Genomic DNA, 27,402 nt, shown 5'->3' with positions numbered 1-27,402 from the left:
TCAAGAAAACTGATTTAAGTTATACAGATATTAAAAGTGCAGTTTGATTAGTATGAGGGAATAGAAACAGAGATCTAGGGCTGGATTTAGAGATGTATTCCCGCCCACGCACCATCCCCCTCATCCCAAACCCCCGATGAAAGAGTCAGTGATGAGCTCGCTGACTCAGAATCCAGCTGCCCTGCAGTGATATTACACTGGGAACAGCTTTACTTGATTCAGAGTGGGACTTCCACCCTCTCTGGAAGGACATCCCACCTGACAGCACTGCTGGCCAATGAGATTGGCTGTAGTGCCAGGGTCAAGCGGTAGCCACTGCTGGGATTACAGCCAGTCCCCAAAGAAGAAATGCAACAAATAGCATCCATGATTGATGGCCGTGCATGGACTGTGAAAGCAGCACTGCTGATAGACCAAGTAACCTTTTCTTCTTCCGAGCTTTCCGATGTTCGTTTTGGTAATATCAGAGATCTTGATAGGTATCTTGATATTTTACAGGTGAGTCCATAACAGTAGTTTAGGGAAGGGAGGAAAGAATGCATCTTAAACTTACACAGGCATTTTTTTTTATATATAAAGAGAGCCAAAATTATCTATTTTTACCATTTAAAATTCAAAGGGACAAACTTATTCCTTCAAGCACAATTTCCTATCATAGAATATAGCAAAGAGGTGTTTTTGAGAAAAGTGGAGAGCCTGCTCATTTCGCTGGTGATTTAGCTGTTTAAACTTTTGACCTTTTCTGTAAAGGGTATTTTCTGGAAATCTTCATAGCTACTCCCCAAAACTTCATCTTTTTTGACAATGTGATGGTGGAACTGAAAGCCTGAACATTTCCAAATAATATCTTGCCAGGTACAATTTTTCCTAACACTCCTGTTAGCAGGTCATACTAAACCCAAATGATAATTAAATTTTAAAAATGGGCTTGACATCAACCTGGTTTTAGAATATTTAGAGGAAGATATCTGGTTAACTCCAGAATAAATTATGAAGGATACCAAATAATAGATGGTTAGACTAACATGAAGGTGTTGAGTTAAGAATTGGTTTGGGCTTACTACATAATGTACAGCAGCCATAGATGGGCCTAAAAGCATTTGAGAAACACGATAGTGATGAATGCAGCTGTTAAAATTTTAAGTTGTACTAACGGAAATGAAATTGGAAGGGGCAAAATGCAAATCTGCTCCAACATAAATATTGCACTCCTTTGACATTTTTCCAGTTTCATTCTAGTAAAATAGGGAAAGTATAATACAGAACAAGACAGAAAAGAGGACAATAAGAGAAATATGTAATAATATGCTCATATGCACAAAGATGCACATGGGAGCTGCATTTCACCTGCTTGAAACATGAGCAGCATCAGCAAGCCTGTATTTATTGTCTATGTCCAGCTCCCCTGAGGTATTTAAGAGTCAGTCATGTAGTGTGAGGCTTGAATCACCTATAGGTAGACTGGACAGGGATCCCAGGTTCTTTTTTCTGAAGGACATGAATAGCTGAGCTTTTTTTTTTACAACTAGATAGCAGCTATTAAAGCTATTTTTTCAGATGTCAGGTTAACCAAATTCAATTTCACAATTGCCAGGGTAGGATTTAAAAGCAGGATTCTGGATTGCCAGACCGCTACCATTAGGAATATCATGCCAATATTAAATTATATTGTTGTGATGATGGGGAAGTAGAGCTTCACATGTCCCAACGCAGTGATGATGGCATCCATGCATCGCGGGAGATGTTGAACTGCGCCCAAGGTGTATGTCACTTCTAGAATGACTATCATCTGTTGTGGCTGTAGAGGCTGATTGGTGAGAGACAGTCCCTTCCACAGTTGGCACAGATGAATAGCATTGGCCCGAGGTCAAAGCATGTTTTTTTTTCCTTCCAGTGGGCTCCCTTGTCCGCCATCTGGTCACTTCTTTTGTCCTCTGATTTTTCTACACCCTTCCTGACTACTTCCCTCCAGACACTCCGGTCAGCAGCGAGCACTTCCCATGCATCAACTCCGATCCCAGTCAAATTGAGATCTCGCTTGCAAACATTCTTGTATCGCAGGCAAGGGCAACCTGTTGGCCTCATGCCAAAAGCAAGTTCGCCACAGAGCATGTCTTTGGGAATGCAGTCATAATCCATTCTGGTCGCTCCAGCCAACGGCGTCTTTACGGAGTCAAGAGTTCCAACATGCTGGGGTCCCTGAATGCTGCTGTACTTCCATATTCAGCACTCTGTCTTGCCAGGAGATGCTCAAAATGCATCTGAGGCAGCGGAGGTGGAAGTTATTCAGCCTCTTTTCTTGGCTTGCATAAGTTGTCCATGCTTCACAATTATAAAGGAGGGTGCTGGGAACACAAGCCTGGTACACATGGAGCTTTGTATTTTCAGTTAGTTTGTTGTTGGTCCACATTTGACTTTTCAACTTTGACCAAAGTACATACTTAGTTTGCGAGTTGTTGTTTGCTGATTACGCCACACTAGCATCCTATACTGAAGTTCACTTGCTGCAGTAAATCTGTTCCCCCAGGCCTGCAAGGAGATTGGACTGAATTTGCATCAGGAAGACCAAAGTTATGGGCCAAGACAGAGAGACGCCACCTCCCATCATTGTCGACAACCACCTCACTCTGGAGGTCGTCGACAACCTCACACACCTTGGGTCAACAATTACCTACAATCCGTACCTCAATGCCAAAAATCAGCAGCAGCTGTCACGTGAAAGTTGAGAAGTTGAGTGTGGACCAACAGCAAACTAATTAAAAATACAAAGCTCTGTGTACACCACCAGGCTTGTGTTCTCAAACAGTGATGCCAAAATATCTGAACATATGTTTTGGGCTTATCCAGTTAACAGCTAAGATAGTATAATTACTGCTTGTTTTTTTTTTGGAAGAAGTTCATTATTTTGAAAGCACTCCCCCTGCTCATCTCCTGGTCTCTCTCTCCAGGCCATGGGCTCCTGCTTCACTGAGTCTTCGGTCACCAGGGAATATGGAGAGGTTGGCTGAAACCCCAGTGGCCAGTAACTATCACACGTTATGTTCTATATCTGTTCTGCACTCTACTTTCTTCATAAAGCCTGGCCCCAACCACAAACCCTGTGACAATGCCTCTACTACTGAGCTGCAGCTTGTCTGAACTGAGCTGTGTCAGATTCTGGAGTGTTTGTATATTTAAAATAACAGCCTCCGTTTCTTTACATTTACCGATTCCTGAATTGTTAGACAGAAATTTCCGACAAATATGTGATGGACAGGAAATGTGAGAATTGTTGCTTACAGTAGTTCAGAGGGTACTTTTCAGTCTAAGTGTTGTGCCATTACAGCCAATGGACTATCAGGGCTTCTGATTCATGGTGATCTGGCAATGCTATTACTGCATAGCATTCTAGAATTTTAAAATCCATGCTTTAGGCTCAATTCTGCAACTCAATTTTTACATGAAAAATGCAAAAAGTAGCCTTGATTGTTATATGCACATTTACCTATATTAACTGTTGGCTTTTGCTTTTTTCATAGAAGTTGAGCTTAGTAGGCCAAAAACAACAAAATAGGTTGGAATAAGCAGCAAGCTCCAGACCCCTGACATAAATTAGGCCTCAAAATAAAATAGGCATATTCCGAACAGCAGTTGGGCAATTTTATGGATAATAATCTAGTCATTGCAGCTTATCAATATTAATTACATTGCAAATTGCACTTTTCTTTTTAAAAAAGAGTATAGACTGTTAGCTGAGAACAAAATGGATAACAAACTATTTTCTAGCGAGTGCTTGGAGAGGTTGATTGGTTAGCCTTCTCCTGTTTTAAAGACATTTGCATAAATCTTAATTACAATTAATAAATTTAAATAGAATAAATAGACTTTGTTTCATTAGTCAAAAGGCATTTGAATTGAAGAGGGTCAAACTTTGTTATTACAACACAAAAATACATCTGATTACATCTGAAAAATGACTCACCTCAAAGCATGACAGACTGAAAATGTGAACATATGGAAGTTTTATAACTAATTGATCTCCTGTGGTTTGTTTCATGAGAATTTGGAGGATACTATTCTATAAGGAGGTAGATTCTGGTGCTGGTTATGATAAGCAAGCAGATATGTTGGCTGTCTGGATTTCTAAGATTTATACCATTTTAGAGCATTCTGCATTATGATTGTTTTGGAAAATCACTCAACATCTCATATGCTAGAATACTCAAAATCTCAAATCATCAACAGTGCTATCAAATGGCACTTGCTTAGCAATAACCTATTCACTGACACCCAGTTTGGGATCTGCCAGGGCCACTCGGCTCCTGACCTCATTACAGCCTTGGTTCAAACACGGTCAAAAGAGCTGAACTCCTGAGGCGAGGTGAGAGGGACTGCCCTTGACATCAAGGCAGTATTTGACAGAGTATGGCATCAAGGAGCCCTAGCAAAACTGGAGTCAATGCGAATCGGGGGAAATCTCTCCGCTGGTTGGAGACATACTTAGCACAAAGGAAGATGGCTGTGGTTGTTGGAGGTCAGTCATTTCAGCTCCAGGACATCACTGCAGGAATTCCTCAGGGTAGTCTCCATGGCCCATCCATCTTTGACTGCTTCATCAATGACCTGCCTTCCATCACAAGATCAGAAGTGGGGATGTTTGCTGATGATTGTACAATGTTCAGCACCATTCGCGACTCCTCAGATACTGAAGCAGCCCACGTCCAACATTTGCACCACACAAGTGCCAGACAATGACCATCTCTAACAAGAGAGAATCTAACCATCTCCTCTTGACATTCAATGGTATTATCATCACCGAAACCCCACTATCAATATCCTGGGGCTTGCCATTGACCAGAAACTGGATTGGACTAGCCATATAAATACTGTGGCTACAAGAGCAAGTCAGAGGCTAGGGATCCTGCGGCGAGTAACTCACCCTAGATTCCCCAAAGCCTGACCACTATCTACAAGGCACAAGTCAGATGTGTGATGGAATACTCACGCTTGCCTAGATGAGTGCAGCTCCAACAACACTCAAGAAGCTCGACACCTTCCCGGACAAAGCAGCCCATTTGATTGGCATCCCATCCACAAACATTCACTCCCTCCACCACCAACGCACAGCAGCAGCAGTGTGTACCATCTACAAGATACACTGCAGGAACTCACCAAGGCTCCTTAGACGCACCTTCCAACTGCTGCCACCTAGAAGGTCAAGGACAGCAGATACATCGGAACACCACCACCTGAAAGTTCCCCTTCAAACCACTCTCCATCTGGACTTGGAAATATATCGCCATTCCTTTGATGTTGCTGGGTCAAAATCCTTGAACTCCCTCCCTAACAGCACTGCGGATGTGCCTACACACCATGGACTGCAGCGGTTCAAGAAGGCAGCTCACCACCACCTTCTCAAGGGCATTTAGGAATGGGCTATGAATGCTGGCCTAGCCAGCGGCACCCACACCTCATAAATGAATTAAAAAGGCCTCCTCCTTAGGAACAGGAAGACGAGCTTTTGAGGGAAGAGGAGGATTTGAGGAGGTTACAGAGATCAGGAGGGGTAAACCCACAGCAAGATTTCAATGCAACAGTGAGAATTTTAAACTGGAGGAATTGGAGTGCCAGAAGCCATTGTTGGTTATCAGAGGAGCTCCTCCCTCCTCTCTAGGGTGGGTGACTATTGGATGTGACTCAATCTAAGTTGGTTGGCCTCCATGCAAGTGTTGTCAGGAAGTATCCATGCCCCCATTGCCATACTGCAATGAAACACTGCGGGGTGTGCAGAGGGGTTAAAATTGCACAGAGTCAATCTCCAGGTTTCTTTGCAGTTCAGAACCTCTTTCCTGCCTCCAACATATCACAATTCCCAATGTCAGAGTGCAAGTGGCCCAAGGGAGGGACTTGCAGCTACGCACATTTCCTTATCCCTGGGAGCACAATGCCAGTACAATGGGTCTAACAGAATGAATGTGGCGGCTGTACAGGGAGTCAGGGTAGGGCAATCTGAGGGAGGAAGGTCAGGTCATGGCAGCCTTAAATGTTATGGGGTCAGAGGGAGGGAACTGGATGATGGAAGCAAGGTCAATCTCTACTGAAGGCAGCGCAAGCATGATAGAAGAGAGATCCAGAGTGATTGTGGGCAATAAGAGTCAACGGCAAACAAAGGTTTGCCAAGAGTGATAGTGGAAGGATCAAGGACGATAATTGGCAGGTAGAGAGTGATACGAAGCAGATCCAGGGCCGGGGCAGATTTAGGTTGATAGACAGTTGATCAAGGGTCATGACGGGTGGCTCAATAGTCATAGAAGGCAGGGCTAGGGTAATGGGGGGAGGAGTGAGTGTGATGGAGGGAACATCAGAGGAAGAATCCAGAGCGTTGGCTTGCAGCTCCATGAATCCAAGTATGGCAGATGAGGAGGGGGTGGCAGCAGTTTAAATTCTAAATCCTCCCCTCAGACCAGCAGAATGAGGCTGCTGGCTTGCAGGGAGTGGATACCTGTCCAGGTGCTTTTTAAATATGGTGCCAATACCTACAACCACAGTGAGGTAATGGCAGGGTCAGTGACTTCCTGCCTGCCCCCACCGCATAATTGGCTAGATCTTAAGCATGTACTGCTTATTGGCTGGCTGCTGCTCAATTGCATGTGGCCCACTGTGCCGCTTCAAAGCGGAAGCCCCAGTCCCACCATCAGGAAGTGTGCTGCTACAAGCTTCCATCAATTAATTTTGTTTTTCTCTCTCCACAAATGCTGACAGGCCTGCTGAGTACATACGAACATACAACTTAGGAGCAGTAGTATGCCACTCAGCCCCTCGCGTCTGCTCCACCATTCAGTAAGATCATAGCTGATCTCACTGTAACCTCAACTTCACATTCCCACCTACCCCTGATAACCTTCCACCCCTTGCTTATTAAGAATCTATCTACCTCTGCCTTAAAAACAAAGACTCTGTTTCCTCTGCCCTTCGATGAACAGAGTTCCAAAGAATCACGACCTTCAGAGAAAAACACCTATTTATGAAAAAGTACCTTAAGGGCACAAAAATGCAATAAGTTTAAATACTTACAAAAAGCGAGGAACAATGTTAAAGTAACAATGACTTACTGAACTGGGGCTGGAGTGTCGTCTCAATTTTGGAGACTCTTTACCAGCAGATGAGCTCTTGAAGTTAATACATGCATTGTTCTCAGAATGAACCCTCTTCACTTGGCTGGTTGGTTTGTCAAATGGATCAAAACTGCTTTGTGTCCTTTGCACTCTGACTTTTCTGTCCTCAGGAATGGTATCCAGTGGTTTGATAACTGAATCGACAGCCTGGGAATTTCGTGTGGACATCTTTGCGACGCATATCTGTGGAAAAAAAAAGTAGTCCATTTAATAGATAAAAACTGCTGTTCTATAGTACCTTTGTATGCTAAATGTTTTTCTTTGTTCACTTACTGGCCATTCCATTATGTAGTAACATAGGTTCAGATTCTGGCACTACTGCTTGCAAAAAGCTATGTGCCTACTAAAATCTTAATAGTCCTCCGGAGCCTCTTTCAGAATAAGACATTTATAATTTATACAATAGGCTGCTGTGGTGTAACTGGCTTCAATTACTCTTCCAGAATGCTGATCCAAACAATGTTAATGAGCAAGGACCTAGTCGACGAGTGTATTAGCATTCCAGCAAATTATGAAACAACTAGGCTGCAGGCCCTGTTCTAAACGAGCAAATGAGGATTTAAGTTTCAATTGATAATATACAAGAATGATGTTAAATCATGCATGATTTAACAAGTTAGGTAGATCAACTCAACAAATAGTGTAACATTCTGCTATTCAGTACACACATTTGACAATGACAAAGTACCAGATCATGTAAATTTTGCAGGATAGGATTAACATGCTAAATTACTTAATGCAACTGCCCAAGATGTGTTTGCTAGTATAGTATCATTTTATTCAGGATACCATTAAAACTGTCATTCAATCTACATTGGACTGACATCAACCATGCAAGAGCTTACATTGTTGTTCTAGGTTTCCCCACAGTAGTTTTTCATTATTCAGAGCAAGAGGGAAGTAGACATCAAAACAGAAAAATGGACATGAGAGCACGGGCGTGAGCAAGAGGATAGAGTATAAGCAAATGAGCGAGAAGAAAAGGAAAGAAAAAAGTGAGAAGAGGGGGAAAAAATGACATGGAATAAGAGGGGAAAAAGCAGGGAGAAAGACATGCAAAGAGATAGAAACACAGAACGAAAGAGCAACAGAAAGAAGATTCTGAGTAGACACCATAAAGCACAAACAATTCCTAGTTAAGGCAACAAACCAACCTCTGGAAATAGATGGAGGATAGACTTAACTGTGACTCTAAGACCGGTGTTCAACTGCACTGTTTTCCTCTCTCAGTACAAACGTGCTGACTGTATATGCTCAAATCTGAAAACAGACTTGCATGAGGAAACCCAGGGGTAGAGTCAAGAGAGGAGAGCAAAATAGTAATATGGGAAACGAGGTGTCAGAGAATGACAGGAAGGGACAGAGAAAAAAAAGAATTCACCAGTCAAGATTAGATGTTACAAAGGTAACAAAAAGACGAAACTAAAGACTCTGTATCTGTATGTACACAGTATTCATAAAGTAAATGAATTGATAGCACACATTGAAGTAAATAAATATGATTGATAGCCATTACGGAGAGGTGAATGCAGGATGACAAGGACTGGGTCCTGAATATTGAGGGATACATGAAATTCAAGCAGAATAGGAAGCTAGGTAAAGGTGGAGAAGTAGCACTGTTAATTAAAGATGGTATTGGTGCAATAGTTAGAGATGACCTTGATTCAGGAGATCAAGGTGTCGGATCAGTTTGGGTGGAGATGAAGAATAGTAGGGGAAAGAAGTCACTAGCGGGAGTGGTCTACAGGTCCCCTAACAGTAACCACAATGTAAGACAAAGTGTACAAGAAGAAATAATGGGTGCTTGTGATGAAGGGACAGCAATAATCATGGGTGATTTTAATCAAAAATGAACTGGAAAAATCAGACTGACAGTAGTAGCCAGGAAGAGGAGTTCATAGAATGCTTGCTGGATAGTTTCTTCGGGTAGCATGTTCTGGAATCAACCAGAGAACAGGTTATATTAGACTTGGTATTGTACAATGTGACAGGATTATTTAATGACCTCAGAGTTAAGGTACCTCTATGTAGCCACGACCACAATATAATTGAATTTTACATCCAGTTTGAAAGGGAGAGAGCGGGTCTAAGGCTAGTATTTTAAACTGAAATAAGGGCAACTATGTGGGCATGAAAGCTGAGCTAACTGGGATACTAGAATAGAGGATAGATCAATAGAGAAGCAGTGGCAGACATTTAAGGAGATAGTTCAGAGTGCTCAGAATAACTATATTCCTGCTGTATAGAAAAATTCTAAGGGCAGGACCCACTATCATGGTTAACTAAAGAAGCTAAGGAAAGCATCATACTTAAGTAACAAGCATATAACTGCACAAAGATGAGTGGCAGGTCAGATGATTGGTCAGAATATAAAGAATGGCAAAGAATGACTAAAAGGTTAATCAGGAGTAAGAAATGAAATATGACAGGAAGCTAGCTAGAAATATAAAAATGGATAGCAAGAGTTTCCACAGGTATTTAAAAGAGTAAGCAAAGTGAGTGTCTATCCTCTGGAGAGTGACAATGGGGAGTTAATAGTAGATCAGGGAATGGAAGATGAAATGAACAAATATTTTGCTTCTGTTTTCACTATAGAGGATACAAAAAACATTTCAGTGATAGCTGTAAATCAGGAGTGGAAGGGAGAGGGGAACTTGGTAAAATTACAATTGCTAGCGGAGCAGTACTGAGCAAACTGATGGAGCTGTGAGATGACAAGTCTCCAGGTCCTAATGGGCTTCATTCTAGGGTCTTAAAGAGGTGGCTAATAAGGTAGCAGATGTGTTGTTGTTAATTTTCACAATTTCTCTAGATTCTGGAAAGATTCTGTCAGACTGGAAAGTGGCAAATATAACCCCTTTATTCAAGAAGGGAGGAAGGCAGAAAGCAAGAAACTGTGGCCACTTAGCTTGACATCTGTCATGGAGAAGGTGGTTATAACTGGGCACTTAGGAAAAAAAAATCAACATAATTGGGAAGGGTCAGCATGGTTTTGTGAAAGGGGAATCATGTTTAACCAATTTATTGGACTTCTTTGAAAGAGTTAACATGTACTGTGGATAAAGGGAAGCCTGTCGATGTACTGCACTTGGATTTCAAGAAGGCATTTGATAAGGTGCCACATCAAAGACTATTGAGGAAAATAAAAGAAAATGGTGTAGGTGATAATATATTAGCATGGATAGATGATCGGTTAGCTAGCAGAAAACAGTATGCATAAATAGGTATTTTTCTGATTGGCAGGATGTGATGCATGATATGACGAGTGGAGTCCCGCAGGGGTCTGTGCTGGGGCCTCAACTTTTTACCATTTATATCAATGATATAGATGAGGAGAGTGAAGGCATGGTAGCTAAATTTACAGATGAAAAAGATAGGTAGGAAAGTAAATTATAAAAATGACATAAGGAGGTTGCAGACTGTTATAGATAAGCTGAGTGAGTAGACAAAAATCTGGCAGATGGAGTATAATGTGGGAAAATGTGAATTTGTTCATTTTGGCAGGAAAAATAAAAAAGCAGAGTATTACTTAAATGGAGAACAACTGCAGAATTCCAAGAAGCAGAGTGATCTAGGTGTTCTAGTACATGAGCCACAAAAAGTTAGTATGCAGGTACAGCAAGTAATTAAGAGGGCTAATGGAATGCTATTCTTTATTATGAGGGGAACTGAACCTAAAAGTAAGGATGTTATGCTTCAGTTATACAGACATTGGTGAGACTACATCTCAAATTGTGTGTGCAGTTTTGGTCTACTTATTTAAGTAAGGATGTTAATGCATTGGAGGCGGTTCAAAGGAGGTTTACCAGGTTGATACCTGGAATGAGCAGGCTGTCTTATGAGAAAAAGGTTGGACAGGCTGGGCATGTTTCTACTGGGGTTTAGAAGAGAGGGGTGACTTGATTGAAGGAGTTAAGACCCTGAATGGCCTTGAAAAGGTGGACATGGAAAGGATGTTTCCTCTTGTGGGTGAGTCCAGAAATGGGGCCCTCTGTTTTAAAATTAGGGGTCACCCTTTTAGGACAGAGATGAGGAGAATTCTTTTATCCGGGGGTTGTGCAATTTTGGAACTCCCTGCCTCAGAAGGCAGTGGAGTCGGTGTTATTGAATATTTTTAAGGCAAAGGTAGATGATTCCCTCACCTAACAAGAATCGAAGGTTATCGGGGTGAGATGGGAATGTGGAATTCGGAACAAAAACAGATTAGTCACAATCTTATTGAATGGCAGAGCAGGCTCAAGGAGCTGAATGGCCTACTTTTGCTCCTATTTCATATGTTCATATTAATTCTGATAAGTCCCCTTCCTACTGAAAATTATGCAAAAAGTTCCATTTAATTCAATGAGTTTTGCAGCCATTTCAAAACATTTGAGTAAACTGCACCCACATTAAAAAGTATATTGTAGCATCATTAGCCCTTCAAAGAATAGGTAAATGAAGAAAATACAAAGAAACTGAAAGGAGGAAAAGCATAGTAGACATTAATGGGAACAACAGGAAATCAAAGCAAAAACTTATTGCCCCCATTTTTTTTACCCTTTTTGAAAATGCAAATAATGCATAAAATGGGTGCCAGTTCAGTGGTTTTGGACCTCTTCCAATTTTCTAATTGGGTTTGTTAGATTTACATCTCATTGAATGAAGCTGATCAGAAATATCTATGCGAGTAAGTGTTTATAGGGCATGCAATGAAGTCCCAATCAATATTTATTATCTACACAAGCACCAGTCATTGCATGACGATCAGGAACCAAACTTCTAACAGGTTGCAAATATTGATGGCTCTGGAGGATAGTTTTCCTGCAACATGTCCATTTAAGGATCTTAACTACACTGGTGTTTTATATTCGAACAAGTTACGTCCTACAAGCCAAAAATTAGACTTAAATTTCAGTTGTTGATTTATTATTAGTACAGATTGTCACTGGAAAGTTCTTAAGCATCCTCAGCTGTATATCAAAAGAACAACAGTCCTGTATGTTCTCCAGAAATGATTACTGGAAAAGTTCCTAGATCCCTCATCGCTACACTGTGAAATTGATATTTTGGTGGCCCTCCCCTGTCAGATATAGCTGCAGTCAGGTTTCAGTACATCTGAATTCCAGCTGCCTAGCTACATGTCTTTCAGCTCTCACCAGTCGTTTTGTTTGGGCAAGAGGAATCCATCTGGCCTGTATGTTTACTCCTAAAGGGCCAGATGTTCCCCTCTTAATTTTCCACGACAGTACTTTCCTTTTCCCCTCTTCAATGCACAATATTGATTGAATTTTAACTTTAACAGCAGATCTTCCATCCCAACAAGTCTATTTTACATGATTACAACATAATTATGATTCCAAGGTCTCCCGTGGTATTACTCAAGTCCCAAGCATGTTGCTGTTTTCTCTCGCCTCTCCTCTTCTGTTTTAGTGGGAGATTTTTCTTGCTTCTTTCTCATTTCCTTTTTTCCTTCCCAGTGGGAGTTCATGGGTGGTGTGCAGGGAAAGGCAGTGCTGAGAGGGACAGATTAGATTTCCCAACATGAGATGTGGGGAAAATGTGGTCAGGAGTATGATCAGGAACGGAATGGAATGGGAGAAAATAAGAACAGAGGCAAACGCAGGGCAGAGTTATTTGGGGACATTATCCTGAATATTCTCTTCCACTGAGAAACACTAACTGAATTTTGCTTACCCCACTGATGGTAATGGTTCAGGGTGACATGCAACAGGGCCAGCAGCCACTTAATGAGACAGAGCCTGGTCTAAAAAAGCATGTCAAGTGGGACGGGAAGAAGTAGGGCTACAAATTTTAAATTTTATTTCCAGTGGATCAGACAACCCTAACTGAGGCTTTCTTTCTCCAAGGAGTATTTTAGTATAGGAGAGAGTGGTGTCAGCTGAAGCTTAATCAAGGCTGAGTGCTTACATTTAGTTGCTGCCAAATCTAATTGCCAATGCCATGAGTACCAACAATAAGAAAAGTGAAGGCGGGTGTTGGGGGATGGTGACACAGGAAAAGACAGGCAATGGAAATGCACAAGAGGCCTGTGGTGAAGATGCATGCAAGAGGAAACAGATTTATTTGTGAGAATTTAAAGAAAATCTAAAATGTCACGAGGAACAGGGCTGTGATTCACAGCTGCACTCAACACTTCATCACAGTTAGCCAAAACAGGAGAGGTGACTCGTGATGCGTCAAGATGGCCTTTAAAATGGTATTGCAAACAGCCTAGAGTTACCAGCATTGTGTTTAATGCGGCACATGAATTACCATGATTGGGCTGAGGGAGCCTCTCCAGTGATTCCCACTGTACAGATATGCTGCAGCACCTCACTGCACTGTTCCCTAAATAATTTGACTCAAGTTTAATCATTATAAATTACAAAACAAGCTATGAAACAAACTTCTTTCAACAGCAAATTCTAAATTTGAGGTCAGTGACAGGAAGTCAGATTTGGAGTTTTTCGTTCTGTTGTCTGTAGTGTCTAAGCACACTGAATTTTGTTAGCTGACAGCTAAAACATTTGCAAAGGTAATTCAAACATCACATTGAATCCAAGGCACCCAGCTTATGCAGCTCTCAAGTATTGTTGCATTTCAGCTCAGTTAAATTTTCTCTACCAAAAACAATTGGCTGGATCACACAGCTCACAGGAATTTTTTTTTTTGTAAATTTAAATTGTTGGTTCTTGCATGGACACAAAAACAAAAACAGATTGGGAGTAAGTTATACATAGGTACAAGGCAATAACACAGCAGGGCTCAAAAGGAACATAAATTGTAAGGATGAAAAGCAATTTAGCAATATCCGAATTCCAAAATTAGATTACTATCTTGGAACACACTTGCTGGTTGAAGTCATTTCAGTATAATTCATTTGTTAATGTATGTAGGAGAGCAGAGAGAATTCAGATTGAGTGCTTCTTGTGCCATACTGTCCATGTGATCTGATCTTATTTTGCAATCATATTCTCTGGAGGCCTGATACTAATTCTTCAACCCAACCTTGAAAGAAGTTACAATTGATTCCAAAAAATTTTAAGTCCACTTACAGTATCACAGTATCTTTACAGTGCAGGAGGCAGCCATTTGGCCCATTGAGTCTGCACTGACTCTCTGAAAGGTCATTCCACCTAGTCCCACTCCCCTGCCTTATCCCCATAACCTTGCGCATTCAGATAAAGGCAAAATACTGCGGATACTGGAAATCTGAAACAAAAACAAAAAGTGCTGGAAAGACTCAGCAGGTCTGACAGCATCTGTGGAGAGAAAGACAGAGTTAACAGTTTGAGTCTATATGACTCTTCTTCAGAGCGCTAAAGAGTCATACGGATTTGAAACGTTAACTCAGTCTCTCTCCACAGATGCTGTCAGACCTGCTGAGTTTTTCCAGCATTTGTTTGTTTTTGTTTCAACCTTGCACACACTCTCTTTTCAGAAAGCAATTCAATTCCCTTTCAAATACCTCGATTGAACCTGCCTACACCACCCTTCCAGGAAGCTTGCTCCAGACTTCAACCCACTCTGGGTGGAAAAATTTTTCCTCAATATCACATTTACTCTTTTTGCCAATTATTTTGAATCTGTGCCCTCTAGTTCTTGATGTTCTTTTGAGTGGGAACAGTTTCTCACTATTTACACTGTCCAACCCCCTTAGGATCTTGAATACCTCTATCAAGTCTCCTCTCAGCCTTCTTTTCTCAAGGAAAACAGTCACAACCTCTCCAATCTATCCTCATAGCTACATTTCTTCATCCCAGGAATCATTCTTGTGAATCTCCTCTGTACTCTCTCCAATGCCTTCACATCCTTCTGTCATCCAGAATTGGACATAGTACTCCAGATGAGGCCTAACTAGTGTCTTATATAAGTTCCACATGACCTCCTTACTCTTGTACTCAATGTCCTTATTAATAAAGTCTAAGATACTATATGCTTCAATAACTGCTCTCTCAACATGCCCTGCCATCTTCAATGGCCAATGTATGCATACACTAAGGTTCTTCTGTTCCTGCACCTCCTTTAGAGGCTCTCCCTTTATTTTCTACTGTCTCACCGTATCTTTCCTGCTAAGATGAATCACCTCAGACTCCTCTGCATTGAACTTAATTTGTCACTTGTCTGCCTAATACACCAACATGTCTACGCCTTTTGAAGTTCAAAACTATCCTATCACAGTTGACATTTCCAATCTTCATATCACCTGCAAATTTTGAAATCATGCCCTGCACACCAGAGTCTAGGTCATTAATAATATCATAATTCCATTTGTTAACCTGTGCCTGCAATCTTATTAATCATGCTCCATGCATTCGCATACACGCACATTAGCCCTGATTTAGGCTTTTACTTTCTTGCTTATTCTGACCCCATCTAATGACTTACTGTTGCCTACTCTAGTTCTATCAAACGCTCCAAGTAGTCTATCTATCTTGATGCAACTCTGATATATCGTCGTTATCAGTTGATGCTTCACTACTTCCCACTGCCAGTTTTTCTCCTTTGCACTCTGAATTTCCCCCCAGGTTCCCATCCCCCCGATGGCCATATGATAAAAAATTTTACATCCTGTTCAAATGGGCAAAAAACATGCAGATTGTCTCAAGTCTCTCATTCAGTAAAACACCTAAACACACTCACTCTCTCAAAGACAGTCCCATTCACAAAGTTACCATTACAATCCAAAATAAAACAGTCCTTTCAGTGATTAAATTGGTTCCTTGCAATTAAATCCCACTATGGACCCCAAAAATTACAACTGTAATAAAAAGGCTGCAATTTAAAAAAGTCATATCCATCATATCATCCCACCTTCAGGAGATTTATCTTCTCCAGGCATCTCTTCATTCATACACTTTGGGTTTGCCTTCTCCATTCCCAGAGTTATGATCCTTTTCATAGACACATGAATTAGCAAGTACTGTTTTTCCATTTCCCCACCTGCCACTGGACAGTAGTCTCTCTCTGTGGTCTATTTCCTACATCCAACTGTTTCTGCTCCACCTCCACAACCTTATCAGCTTCGCTAGGTCATGGAATTCTTTGCTTCCACTCAGACCTCTACTATTTCTTTCTAGACATTAGCATTTTTCCCCCAAGGAAAAAATTGTTGCACCTTGTAAGCCCAGGAGGAAAAGATAAAAAACAAACACTATGAAACATAAGAAAAATGGTAAAATAACCTTGGAAGAAATTATCTCCTCTTATGATTGGTAAGAGTTACGACCATTTAACAAGACATGTAGCCGAGGCCCCATCTACCTGGTAAGTTAACTGTAGAACACCCCATGGCACTAGACTCCTGGTCAACACCACAGTAAGAGATTAACTGACCATTTATCACCTTGTTATTTGAGAGAGACCTTGCCATGAGCGGCAGTGCTCTTCCACAAACAGCAGCTTCACTTTAAAAAGTAATTTAGTAGTTGGGAAACGTGTTGGGATATCCTTTAATTTGTACATAATGATAGTTGCAGTCAGGATTTTAACAGCATATTACTTTACAATTTGGATTGAGTTCATTCAGAGGGAAACAAGAACACTTGATATTCCTAGAACAGCAAGGGTCATATTACTGTACCAATGTTTCCTCCCTATAAAATGGTTCACTTCACTGTCATGCTGCAGTACTACGAATAGCTATTTTTATTCTCTCCAGTGAGGAGCATTCAACTGGGATTTACAATTAAATTAATTTCCTTTTGGTTGCCCAACGCTCTACTGCTACAGCTACCAAATTATCAGTTTTTACACTTGGTTCTTAAAGGGAGAGTGGCTAAGGCAAGTATTAGGGCATGATAGCTAATTGTTATGATGTGGCAGATGTATGCCAGGTGGACCAAATCCAAGAGGGAAACTTGGTTGCACTATCACAACGGTTTGCAATTTGTATCTATTATGAGATATGTGCACTGAATTCAGAAGTAATAAGTCCACCAAGACTTTGAGATTTTAAAAATTAAAATATTAACAAAATATAAAAAAAGATTAAGCACATAAGAGTACAATTACTTACTATAATAATATTTTAGTTTTAGTTTTAAAACAGAACCAGCAAATTAACACAATACCCACTTGACGGTGGAATTCCAAATGGCTTTTCCCCAACTTAGTTTCGCCATATAGCAGACTTATACACAAATGCTGGAGGCTTCATTAAGGCTATTTCACACAGTCTTATTAGATCTTATATGGCCTTCTGCCACATAGCTGTTCATTCTCCTTTATATATGTTTCTCTCTTTTTAATATCTAAGTTCTATTGTTTTATACGTCTTTGAAACTGTACCTTCCTCATAATATAAAAACTTTCATGTTGCCAATATGGTCAGTAACCTTTGGGAAAAATAAACATTTCTTAGCCTTGCTTATCTGGCTAGTTGTAAACAGACCAAGATCCCTTTGAAATCCAAATCTCTTCATTTATCTAAAAATGCAAATTCCCTTCACACCTTACATGCTAAGCAGCAAACATGTTTACTCATTAGCATGTCAAGCACCTAGCTGTTTTTGATTATTTCAAACTCGCAGTCTACTTGACTTCAAATGTCATTAAATCACAGAGTCCAAACTATACTTACCCCCATAAGCCTACTTCATAATAAACCAGAAAAATATCATGAAAATTATTATACATTCATCACATTAATGAATAGGTAAAGATCTCAGTTCTTGAGAAGGTGAATTAAATTGAAGGTTTGTTCCAATTGCTATGCATGTTGAAGCCACAAATTTGGCTGAAATTTTTTAGTTTGTATTCAACGTTACAGACTCATTTCTAAAATTGCATAATCTTCATTCCAAAGAGAAAGCTCAGAGAAGAAAGGTTAGGAGTATGATGGTTACAGTTGTACCCATTTACCCAGGTGGGTACAGCTGCAACATTCAAGCACAACAGAGTTAGGCCAGTTTGGTAAATCAGTGCCCCCATCATTGAACTCAATACGAGACTTCCTCCAAAATAGGTCCAGGATGTCCAACATTCAGCACTGTCACACCTCCCTATGGAACCAACATCTCCAGGTTCCACCCCCACCCTCCAATTAATACACCATCCCAACCTCGGCAGGTTTCCATTCATGGTTGCTTTAAGATCTTGGGAAGTCCTATCTGATACCATTGTTGAAGCACCATCACAAGCCTGCAACAGTTTAAGAAGGACCGTTATCTTCCAAAAGCAGTTAGGGATAAGCAACTGTTACTGCCTTTCCAGAAACACCCAGAGAACTTATATTTAAATGTACCAGGCAACTATATACAAGAATTGTTGAATGATAAAGGCATTCAGCCATTAACACTGTTCTCTTACATGCCATGTAAAATCTCCCTGATTTATGACCTCTTCCTGGCAAATTTAGAATGAGTGAAAGCTCTGCACAAGTATGACCTAATTCCCAAAAACAATCAGGCAAACTTCTTCCTGGAAATAATACAATTATTATATGTTCCAATAATGAGCAAGGAACAGAGAAACATCTACTGTTCATCCTAAGCTGGCAGCCTTTATAGACTTTGCTCACATCCATTCTCAGCAGCAGTGGTATTTGGAGTATTTGCTCACTTCATTTTATCCCTATAATCTTAAATCACATTCTCCAGCAGATATTCACACACTTCTTTTGAAATAAATTGCCACGGGTTGTTAGATTTCATTTCATAATCCTAACCATCAGCCTCTTTATTTCAGGAATGTTAATGCTTTCTGCCAACACTTTTCATTCTATTTTTGTGCCTTCTCTCAACCAAATTTTCCATCCTATTAACACCATCTTTTGATATCTTGAGAGACAGACACACACAAGAAACATGGCAAATGCAGAAAGGTTCTCACCCTGGTTTTAGCAATTGTCATTTTTTGATTTCCATATTTTGCCTTAGAATACTTCTGAGTTTTTGTTGCTTGGATAAGGTTAGAACTTCAGACAATTTATTTCTACCACCTCTAATCCATCTTTTATTTGGTGAGCTGTCATTTTCCACATGCAGGAATGATTTCAATCGTCATCATACATCTTTCAAAATAGCACAGTGCTAGATTTGCACATTAAAACTGCAGCTTTGGGTTAATACAGCAAGCCAGCAAGCTTTGTGCAATCATTGTTCGACTGTTCATTGTTTAAGCATGCATTTCTCTGGAGAACAAACTATTGAGGTTATATCCTAAACTGAGGATCGTCTTTCATTTCATTGTCTTTCATTTGAGGAGTTAAATTGACTGGCCACCAGCCAACTCGGGTGGATGTAAAAGATCACAAAGATAATCAGGGTCATTTTTCAAGTGCTTGTTCATCCCTCATCACTTAATTGGAAAGTAGATTATCCGGTAATTTATCTCATTGCTGTTTGTGGGACCTGCTGTATGCAAATTGGCCATTGCATTCCAACAACAATTGCACTTCAAAAGAACTTAATTGAATGTTAAGTGCTCCAAGATATTCTAAGTTCATGAGAGATGCTATATAAATATAGGCGGTCGACTTGGTTCATATCAGCAGTAAGGTATTCAAAGACAACAGCTGCACACAGGTATATATAGTTCATGTATTTACTAGGGTAACCATTGAGCATACTGTTAGCATATTGGAACAATGCTATAAGTTCTGGATAGATCTGGGAACACCTTGTTGCACAGTATTCATTACATTTGTCCTGCACAAAGGCATTATCATTATTACCTTGGAGGAGGCCACAGGAGGTGGTCATTTAGAACGGAAGTCGTTGGCACTAAAACAAAAAAACTACTGACGCTGGAAATCTGAAATGAAAACAGAAAATGCTGGAAATACTCCGTAAGTCGAACAGCTCCTGTGCAGAAAGCAGAGTTAAAGTTTCAGGTCGATGACCCATTGTCCAATAAATTGGAGGCAATGACTATTATCTGAAATAGTTGAACTCTTTTGTTTAATTCATTGATGTGATGTGGGGGGCACTGGCTAGGCCAGGATTTATTGCCCATCAAATTACCTTTGAGCAGGTGGTGGTGAGCTGCCTTCTTGGACATCTATGGTCCATATGGTGTAGGTACACCCACAGTACTGCTAGGGAGAGAGTTCCAGGATTTTGATCCAGTGACAGTGAAGGAACAGTGATATAATTTCAAGTCAGGATGGTGAATGGCAAGGAGAGGAACTTCCAGGTGGTGGTGTTCCCATGTATCTGCTGCCCTTGTCCTTCTAGATGGTACTGGTTATGGGTTTGGAAGGTTCTGTTTAAGGAGCTTTGGTGAGTTTCTGCAGTGCAGCTTATAGATGGTACACACTACTGCCACTGTGTCGGTGGTGGAGGGAGTGAATGTTTATGGATGGGGTGCCAATCAGCGGGCTGCTTTGTCCTGGACAGTGTCAAGCTTCTTGAGTGTTGTTGTAGCTGCACTCATTCAGGCAAGTCGGGAGTATTCCATCACACTCCTGACTTGTGCCTTGGGAAGGTGGAGCAGCTCTGGGGGGTCAGGTGAGTTACCTGTCACACGATTCCTAGCCTCTGACCTGCTCTTGTAGCCACACTATTTATATGGCTAGTCCAGTTCAGTTTCTGGTCAATAGTAACCCCCAGGATGTTGATAGTGGGGGCTTCAGCGATGGTAATAGCTTTGACTGTCAACGGGGGTTGGTTAGATTCTCTCTTGTTGGAGGTGGTCATTGCCTGGCACTTGTGGCACGACTGTTACTTGCCACTTGTCAGCCCAAGCCTGGATATCGTCCAGGTCTTGCTGCATTTGGACATGGACTGCTTCAGTATCTGAAGAGTCGCGAAAGATGAACATTGTGCAATCATCAGCAAACATCCCCACTTCTGACCTTATGATGGGAGGAAGATCATTGATGAAGCAGCTGAAGATGGTTGGGCTTAGGACACCACCCTGAGGAACTCCTGCAGTGATGTCCTGGAGCTGAGATGCCTGATTCCAACAACCACAACTATCCTCCTTTCTGCTAGGTTTGCAACCAATGGAGGATTTTCCCCTTTATTCCTATTGACTCCAGTTTTGCTAGGGCTCCTTGATGCCATACTCAATCAACTGCTGCATTGATGTCAAGGGCAGTCACTCTCACCTCACCTCGGGAGTTCAGCTCTTTTGTCCCTGTTTGAACCAAGGTTGCAACAAGGTCAGGAGTCAAGTGGCTCTGGCAGAACCCAAACTATCAGTGAGGTTATTGCTAAGCAAGTGCCGCTTGACAGCACTGTTGATGACCCCTTCCATCACTTTACTGATGATCAAGAGAAGACTGATGGGGCAGCAATTGGCTGGGTTGGGTTTGTTCTGCTTTGTGTACAGGTCATACCTGGGCAATTTTTCGCTGGGTGGATGCCAGTGTTGTAGCTGTGTTGGAAGAGCTTGGCTAGGGGCGTGGCAAGTTCTATTCAAGTCCAGAAGGTCAACATTAAGACTGCAGATGCTGGTAATGGTTCAGCCATTTGCAGCTCCACTGGATCCTTCCTTAGATTCTTTGCATGTCTCATTACCGCTCTCCTTAAAAAAGACTTGCACTTATATAGCACCTTTCATGACTGAAGGACATTCCAAAGTGTTTTTCCGCCAATGAAATCCTTTCAAAGTGTTGTTACTTTGTAATGTAGGAAACATGGCAGCCAATTTGCACAAAGCAAGCTCCCACAAGCAGCAATGTGATACTGACCAAATAATCTGTTTTAGCAATGTTGATTGAGGGATAGCTATTGGCTAGAACACCTGGGATAACTCCCCTGCTCTTTGAAATAGTTCATTGGGAACTCTCATATCAACCTTGAAAGCAGACAAGGCCTTGGTTTACCATCACATCCACAAGACAGCACCTCAGACAGTGCAGCACTCCCTCAGTACTGCACAGGAGTGTCAGTCTTGATTTTTTTGTGCTCAAGTCCTAGAGTGAGACAAACTCTCAACCTTCTGTCTTAGAAGTGACAATGTTACCAACTGAATAATAGCTGACAATCTTTCTCACACGATCATTCTTTTGCAATTGATCAATCCTGCTTTTCACCTATCACAAACTTTCCTTTGTTATTCTCACTCTTCCTTTACCCTCCTCTGTAAGTTCCCTACCTCTACTTGCTTAAAGCCTGTTACATACCTGCCTTTTGCCAGGTTTGATGGAATTCATTCACCTGAAATGTTAAAGTTGCTTTGAAAATCAGAACAAATGATTTTGTATCCATTTGATAGGACAGGCATATTTGGTGGTCAGGGAGGAGCATTGTTAAAATCCTCAGATTAATTGCCAAAATGTTAACAATGTAAGAAGCAAGAGAATAATGTTTAAGAGAGCCTAGAGGTCAATCTTTGACTATAGACTGCACTAATTCCACACCTCTGTTCAGAGTCATAGGATTTCTCAAACCTTTTCTAAGTCTCTCAGTGCACTAAACTGGACGCCTTCAAATGGGGTCTGCTTAAGGCACTGAAAATCACGAACAACACAAGTGCTATTGGAGGTACACACAGACAAAGCAAAATTCCAAGGCTGAACAGTTTGGAGCTGTACCCATTGGAGTCTAGAAGAATGAGAGCTGATCTTATTGAAACATAAGATCCTGAGGGGATTTGATAGGGTGGATACCAGGAGGATATTCCCACTTGTGGGAGAGACTAGAAGCAGGGAATACAGTTTAAGACTAAGAGGTCTACCATTTGCACAGAAGAGGAGATTTTATTTTCACTAAAAAGGTTGTTCTCTTCCCCAGAAAGTAGCGGAGGCTGAGTCATTGAATTTATTCAAGACAGAGTTTGACAGATTTTTGATAGACAAGGGAGTCAAGGGTTATAGGGGGCAGACAGGAAAGTGTAGTTGAGACCACAACCAGATCAGCCATGATCTTATTTAATGGCGGAGCAAGCTCAAGGGCTCACAGGGCCTACTCATGTTCCGAAGTCCTATGTTCCTCATTCTGATCACCCCAATTCTGGCCCAATGAATTGTGATTCTCAGTAATCTTGACAAGGAGAAAACCTCTAACCTGTAACCTACTGCAGGTCAGAGACTCCGGACCCCACGAAGTCTTATGGCATCAGGTCAAATATGGGCAAGGAAACCTCCAGCTGATTACCACGTACTGCCCTCCCTCAGCTGATGAATCAGTGCTCCTCCATGTTGAACATCACTTGGAGGAAGCAAGGTGGGTGGCAAGGGTGCAGAAGGCACTCTGGGTGGGGGACTTCAATGTCCATCACCAAAAATAGCTCACCAGCATCAATACTGACCGAGCCTTACAAGACATAGCTGCTAGACTGGATCTGCAAGTGGTGGGGGAACCAACAAGAGGGAAAAACATACTTGACCTCATCCTCAACAACCTGCTTGCCGCAGATGCATCTATCCATGACAGTATTGGTAGGAGTGACCATCGCACAGTCATTGTGGAGATGAAATCCCACCTTCACATCGAGGATACTCTCCATTGTGTTGTATGGCACTACTCGTGCTCAATGAGATAGATTTCGAACAGATCTAGCAACTCAAGACTGGGCATCCATGAGGCGTTGTGAGCCATCAGCAGCAGAATTATACTCGAACACAATCTGTAACCTCATGGCCCGGCATATCCCCCACTCTACCATTACCATCAAGCCAGGGGATCAACCCTGGCTCAATGAAGAGTGCAGAAGAGCATGCCAGGAGCAGAATCAGGCATACTTAAAAATCAGGTGTATAACACAGGACTACTTGCGTGCCAAACAGCATAAGCAGCAGGTGACAGACAGGGCTAAACAATTCCACAACCAATGGATCAGATCTAAGCTCTGCAGTCCTGCCACATCCAGTCCTGAATGGTGGTGGACAATTAAACTTACTGGAGGCAGCGGCTTCACAAATATCCCCATCCTCAATGATGGAGGAGCCCAGCATGTCAGTGCAAAAGACAAGACAGAATCATTTTCTACAATCTTCAGCCAGAAGTGCTGAGTGGATGATCCATCTTGGCCTCCTCCGGAGGTCCCCAGCATCACAGATGCCAATCTTCAGCCAATTCTATTCATTCCATGTGATATCAAGAAACAGCTGAAGGCACTACATAGTGCCAAGGCTATGGGCCCTGACAAGATTCCAGCAATAGTACTGAAGACTTGTGCTCCAGAAGTTGCCACGCCCCTAGCCAAGCTGTTCCAATACAGCTACAACACTGGCATCTACCTGGCTATGTGGAAAATTGCCAGGTATGTCCTGTACACAAAAAGCAGGACAAATCCAAGCCAGCTAATTACTGCCCCATCAGTCTGCTCTCAGTCATCAGTAAAGTAATGGATGGGGTTATCAACAGTGCTATCAAGCGGCACTTGCTTGGCAATAACCTGTTCATTGACACCAAGTTTGGGTTCCACCAGGGCCACTCAGCTCCTGTCCTAGTTACAATCTTGGTTCAAACAGAGACAGAAAGAGCTGAACTCAGAGGAGGCAGTGTGCTCAGCCATGAGGGTCAACGCACTGCTCATGCTCTGCATGGACTTCTCCACAATGGAGGAGGACATGGCAAGCAGACCCTCATGGGCTTCTGCCAGATCCTCCTGCACATCCTGATAGACATCCAGCATCTGCCGCCTAATGGACGGCTCCAGAGGCTCATCATTTGCCTTCGGCTGAGCATCGTCCTGGTTCCCAGCAGTCCTCCGACTGCCAGCGCCCAGGGCACTCTGCTTCCACCTGCACCTCAAGCGAGTGTGAAGTGCCCTCACCAATGTGCACAGACATTCTAACTGCCGATCTAATGCCCACCAAGGTGCTGGTATCTGCGTTGGTGCCTGGTTTAGGGAGTGGGTGTAATGCAGGTGCAAATGAAGCCTGGTGGTCCTCTGGCATCAGGAGTGGCCCTTCGGGGTCTAGGAGCGACTGCATGTTGGTGATTGCGTGCTGGCAGCCATCTCCTCCAGGAGGACCGCGAGGCACTCGTCCAAAAAGCAGGGGGCCAAGTGCCCACCTGACCTGCCCTCCAGCCACACCAGACTCCATTACTCGAGGTTGCTAACGCAGAACAGATGTACTTCTGTGGCAGCTTTCCGGGGCTGCCTGTGCCATTTTTAAACCAGCCGCCAGGTCGCCATTGGACCCAGCGGGCAACAGGCCCCACTCCCATTCAGCCCTTCCTGACCAGTGGGGAGCCACGTTTCTTGCTGGGTGGGCTTTAATTGACCCGCCAGCATGAATCGCGGCTGGGGGCTGATTGCGGGCGGCAGCCCGTTTACCACCTGACCTCGAGCCTGCCGACCTCAAAATTCTGCCCTACGTTCCCAAAAGCAGCTGCTACTCAAAGTGAGTAGTGCTAAAGTACAGGGTTCAGCAGTGGGAGAATGGAGCAATTTGAGAGTATAGGTTTACAGGGCATTTAAGGTGACCTTTTAGCCATTTTCACAGCCTTGCAACCTAATAGAATTCTATATCTTGAGATAAAATCCAGAATATAAAAGCAAAGAGGTAATAGTGAGCCTAAGCAAACTTTAATAAGATCTCATTTAGAGTCCTGTATGTATTATTGGTCTCCAAAATTCTAGGAAGAACGTTTAGGCTTTCAAAAGGATACAATGCAGATCCACTAAACTGCTGTCTGGTATGAGGAATTACACAGGTTATGGGATGATGTGTTTGAAAGGATTGTACAGAAGTATTTCCAGTAGTTGAGAGACCAAGGGCAAGGGTTCACAGATACATGGTCAAATGCAAGAGATTTAGAATCAAGAACAGGAGAAATTTCTGAGTTGACACAATGTGGAGTTCACTTCCAAGATTAATGGTAAATACAGAAATTATATAACATGCAAGATTGATTGGGTAGCTGGATGAAGGAAAGAGGGTGAAAGGATGTGGGAACAGGCTGTGAAAACAATTAGAATTATCTGCTTACTTGGAGGGTAAATCATGATTTGGTTGGGCTAAATGGTCTAATTCTGTAACTTGTATGAATTTCTGTATTCTATATTGCATTAGAGGATCAATTCACATGGGTAAAATTGGGAAGGGAGGATAGATGGGCATTCTTAAAAATGATATGACAGAACCAAACAAAAATTAGCTCCCCAGAACCAATTAAGACCGTACTTGTGTGTAACAGCTTTTTAATTAGAGAAATAAAGAAGCCCCTACCGATAGTAATCTTACTTTAGAGGCACTTGTCAAAGATAGCCAACTGCTCCTTTTATTATTTGTTATTTATTCTTGTTCAGCCTTCCAAGCTGTAATGATGACTGGAAATATGACAGCACGTGCTGTAAAACGTGTGTTTGTTATACAAGCATTAGCTGGAATTTTATATCACAGCAACAGACTATTGCACCCAGCAAGTCTATGCTGATGTTTATACTGCACATGAGCCTTCTCACACCTTGTTTTATCTCACCCCCATCAACATATCCCTCTATTCCTTTCTTCCTCATGTACTTAACTAGCTTTCCCTTAAATTCATCCATTAAATTCATCCTCTCACCCAATCCATGTTGTAGCAAGTTTCAGATTCTCACAACTCTCAATAAAGAAATTTCTCCTGAATTCCTCATTAGATCTGTTGGTCACCACCCTATATGTACAGCCTGTAGTTTTGGACTCCCACAGGTCTACCCTAACAAATTAAAAGCATGTAACAATGAACTCAAACACTATACAAAAAAATGACAAACATTCTTAATTTGAAAGTTCCAGTGGTGTGGATTTGCATGCTTGGGGGTATTGAGCAATTTATGCTTTCCTTTTCTCCAATACCTCAAAAAGATTACAAATCTGCTAAAGTTGCAAAATATAAAAGATGCACACTGTGGACTTGCTGTACAATGTCAAGGATCAGGTAAAGCCAAGTTTTATCCGTGCATGGAATTTGCCCAGAGATTGCAATAGAAAATAGCATTTGGCATATGGCAAGGGGTGGTCATGCACCCTTTGAGACATACATCTTGCTGCACCAATAAAATAACTAGAGTCCATCACTAGAATGTGTAAATGTCAAGGGTGAAAGATTAAACATCACAAAAATTAAAAATGAAAGAATTAGTCATCAAAATTTACAAACTTTTGATTTAACATTTTATCCCTATAAATCAATAACACATTCATTCACTAAAAGTAAACATTGATACTAAGAGAGAGAGAGAGACACACACAGACAGACAGAGAGAAGTTTATGGATTAAATCTAAAAGTGATGTCACAGGAGTCTCATAGGTTGGTATAAGTACAGGTCCCATAGGTATAGGCCTTTCCGGACTCAGCATAGGCACACTTGGGGAAGGATGAACAACCAGAGGTCGTGGTCCACACTGGGACAATGACATAGGATAGGAAAAGGGATGAG

General features: G+C 41.8%; 1 protein-coding gene across 7 annotated transcripts in view; it reads right to left on the bottom strand.

Moving 5' to 3' along the window:
• cdk14 (cyclin dependent kinase 14) overlaps positions 1-27,402 on the bottom strand; it is a 726,725-nt gene that overhangs the window by 545,680 nt on the left and 153,643 nt on the right. For all 7 annotated transcript variants that reach the window (XM_078538467.1, XM_078538468.1, XM_078538469.1 and 4 more), the window contains one exon: positions 7,092-7,337. In XM_078538467.1, coding sequence (XP_078394593.1) covers positions 7,092-7,337 — 246 coding nt within the window. The remainder of the gene's footprint in view (positions 1-7,091; positions 7,338-27,402) is intronic.

The sequence above is a fragment of the Cetorhinus maximus genome, chromosome 3, assembly GCF_964194155.1.
Source record: "Cetorhinus maximus chromosome 3, sCetMax3.hap1.1, whole genome shotgun sequence".
Classification (NCBI taxonomy): Eukaryota; Metazoa; Chordata; class Chondrichthyes; order Lamniformes; family Cetorhinidae; genus Cetorhinus; species Cetorhinus maximus.
This window is presented reverse-complemented; position numbering and strand designations above follow the sequence as displayed.